We start from the raw sequence: 3,566 nt of genomic DNA, 5'->3' as shown, positions 1-3,566 counted from the left end.
GATCACATATTCCCCTCTAGGCTGCCTTCTATTTCTACCATGCAACAATTTTTCTTTCTTTTAAAAAATAATATTTTATTTTTCCCCTAATACATGTAAAAACAATTTTAACATTCCTTTTTTAAGGTTTGATTTCCAAATTCTCTCTCTTTTTCTTACCTTCACTCCCTCCCTAAGATGGTAAGCAATCTGATATAGGTTTTATAACGTGCAATCATGCAAAACATTTTTCCATATTAGTCATTTTGTGGAAGAGATCTCAAATTTTTAAAAAGAGAAAGAAAAATAAATATAGAATGTTTAAGTCTATGATTTCTTTCTCAATGCATGATGATTATATTATGTAGGATACATATCAGGACGATAGATGCCCAAATACTATTACATATTCATAACAACCATAATCCAAGTGTAGTGAGATTTCCATATTACTTATAAGCATGCAGTTCATAATGTTAAAATTTTTTTATAAAATAAAAAACAGAAATCCTTGAATAAGCAACCATAAGAACCAAAATATACAAAAATATCCAGAATCACATAGTGCCTTTCCATACCCCACATCCCCCCAAAAAAACTTCCAAAGAGCACAGAGCTTACCAATTGCTTAATACTGATCAAAGATGAGGGGTGGGGGACTGTTTTTTTATTTACATCTCTCTCTCCAACTTCCTCATGATTTTCCTCAACTTTATAGTTCAAATACTTTTTTTTATTATAAAGAGGTGATGAGTCTTTAATGTTCTCCAATCATTTGTTTTCTTCTCCAAAGGGGAAACCTCCAAACTCCTTTTCCTTTCTCCACAAGCCACTGATTGCTAATTTATTACTTTTTTCATATTTTTCAGAATTTACCAGTCATTATTTTTGTTGACAACCATGCATGCCTCTGGAGAGACAATTCATTCTTCATAGTAACTCATTTGTGAGAGGGAGGAGGAAATGGCTAATATCAGAATTTATTACATACATAAAAAGAACATTTGGCAGCCTACCTCTTCTAAACTATTAGTCCAGGAGCAGGATACTTTTGTAACTTTGTTCACATCTTTTAAAAGAGTAAGGTGGTGAAGTGGGGATTAATAATAAATTTAATTTTCCACATATTAGTCTTTTTGTCCATATCCTTATACCCAGGTCATGACTTCTATTTGCCTAAGACTATTTTATGAGATTAGAACATTGAATTTATACCTAGCATGTATGATCCCATATTTTAATCACCACAGAAAATCTTAAAGGAGGGGGACTTGTTTCCCTGGGTCTCTTTAGGGATTTCATGGCTTTTCATCAAATTAAACCCATCCTCCTCCCTCTTATGATGATGAACTCCATTAAGAAAACATCAAGCTATGGGTCTGTGCAAAGAGAAGATGCGAAGAATGCCATTCTGTATCTGCTTGGTCTTGACACTATAAATAATTGGGTTCATTAATGGAGGAAAGAGAAAGTACACATAGCTCATGGTGATGTGAACCACAGGTGGTGCATGCTTCCCAAAACGATGGATGAGGGTTAGACCAATCACTGTGACATAGAATACCAGGACACAACAGACATGGGAAACACAGGTGTTGAGGGCTTTAGCTCTCTCCTCTCCAGAGGTAATACTCATGACTGTCTTTAAAATCAATATGTAAGAGAAAAGGATGATAATAGAATCTAGGAAGCCTGTCAATGAAACCAGAACAACAGGGTAGATGCGATTAAAGGTGATGTCAGCACAGGCCAATTTGATAACATCTTGGTGAAGGCAGAAAGTGTGGGAAAGAATATGGGAATGACAATAAGGAAACCAATGTAGTCTCAGAATTAGGGGTATAATGGAGAGGGAGGCTCTCATGAAGACAATGATCCCAATCTTCACCACTCGAGAACTGGTAAGGATGGAAGTATATCTCAGTGGGTTACAAATGGCAACAAAACGGTCATAAGCCATAGCAAGCAAGACTCCAGATTCCATGACTGAAAGTGTGTGGATAAAATAGGCCTGGGAGAAGCATAGCCCATGACTGATCTCTCTGTGGTTCAACCATAGAACCCCCATCACTGTGGGCATTGTAGTCAAGGTCACTCCAAGGTCAGTGGCAGCCAGCATAGCTAGAAAGTAATACATGGGCTCATGGAGACTGTGGTCATCCTTGATGAGGAAGAGAAAGGTGCCATTGCCAAGAATAACAGAAGTATAAACAATAAAAAAAGGAATGGAGATCCAGCAGTGAGCTTTCTCCAGGCCTGGGAAGCCAGTCAACAGGAATGGGGCTGTGCTGCTATTGTCCCACATGGTGACACTCCTACAAGTGCAAAAGAAGTCTTTTTTGTAATTATGGCTCAAAGAAATAGATCTTTCCTTTATTTTTCTCCATTTTTATAATGAGTTGTCAGAGAAACAATGTACTTTCAGACCTGCTACAGGGAAAAAATGACTACTAAGAATGAGAATGAGTTCATCAAAACCAACTCACTTAAGACTAATCTCTCTTTCTTTTGAGTGGGGGTGGTAATGTTACTAGAGTGGTAAATAAAGGAAATTCCATTAACATTGCATGCCTGGATTTGGTAATACATTTGATAAATACACATAGTCTTGTGCACAAAATGGGCAGCTGGTTGAGTAACTGAAACCAGAGAGCCTTAACAAATGGATCAATGTCAGGTTTATTATTTCCAACTCTACATCTACGGTCCCATATAACCATTCTGGTTAACAAGAGGAATGATTATAATTTTCATCATCTTTCCTAATCCAAGCCTTAAAATACTTCAACATCAGTATTTCTTCATCAGAGATCACTGAAATTGTTTAGAAAATATTTTGTTAACTCATTCAACATTCCTTTGTAATCCTATTTATTTTATTTTATTCATTTGAAATTATTATTCTTAGTAAGCTTCTACAGACTGCCAAAGGAGAGCATCACCCAGACAAAAAAAAAAAGGTTATGAATCTTGGCTTCATGTAGTAACTCATACATACACTTCTCTTTTATTTCAGACTCAAAAGATAGAATGAACTTTCCTCTTGCCAAGGTTAACTCTTCTATTTGTGCCCTTTCTCCCATTCCCTTCCATTTCCTTAAGAGAACTTGTATCACTGAGCATTCTTTATTTCTCCCTAAGTACACAAAGCGAAGAATTACCTGAAAGTATTTAGATGGATGGACCAGGAGCTCAATAAATAAACTAAGATTTTTAAAAGATATATATGGAAGATGGAAGCAAGAGCAGGTGGAAGATGAAAACATAGTGTTGCAGAAATAGTGCTATGAGTGTTAGTATCAGAATGAGATAAAACTATTGAGGAAAATTAAGGACAATTTTTAAAAAGGTTTTAAAGTTATATGGGGAAAAGAGGAGAATCAAAGTGGAAAATATTTGTTTAGAATGGGTGATAAGATATTAACTTATACCAGAGATGAATAGAACTGATCTATTCTGATTTTGCTTGTCCGCTCTGACAAGATAAAAGAAATAAAAGAAAGAAGGAAGGAAGGAAGGAAGGAAGGAAGGAAGGAAGGAAGGAAGGAAGGAAGGAAGGAAGGAAGGAAGGAAGGAAAGAAGGGAAA

At 36.0% G+C, this 3,566-nt stretch overlaps 1 protein-coding gene across 1 annotated transcript; it reads right to left on the bottom strand.

Annotated features, from left to right (window-relative positions):
• Positions 1-1,345: 1,345 nt before the first annotated feature.
• Positions 1,346-2,284, bottom strand: LOC123238692 (olfactory receptor 51B6-like). The gene has a single exon (XM_044665900.1). It carries the CDS (start codon positions 2,282-2,284, stop codon positions 1,346-1,348), a length of 939 nt encoding a protein of 312 aa, XP_044521835.1.
• Between the last annotated feature and the right edge of the window lie 1,282 nt (positions 2,285-3,566).

The sequence above is a fragment of the Gracilinanus agilis genome, chromosome 3 (assembly GCF_016433145.1).
Source record: "Gracilinanus agilis isolate LMUSP501 chromosome 3, AgileGrace, whole genome shotgun sequence".
NCBI classification, from domain to species: domain Eukaryota; kingdom Metazoa; phylum Chordata; class Mammalia; order Didelphimorphia; family Didelphidae; genus Gracilinanus; species Gracilinanus agilis.
The sequence above is the reverse complement of the archived record's forward strand: the minus strand, read 5'-3'. Positions and strand labels throughout refer to the sequence as shown.

Excerpts from the sequence above, each read along its gene's own strand:
- LOC123238692 (XM_044665900.1), bottom strand. The coding sequence starts at position 2,284 with ATGTGGGACAATAGCAGCACAGCCCCATTCCTGTTGACTGGCTTCCCA.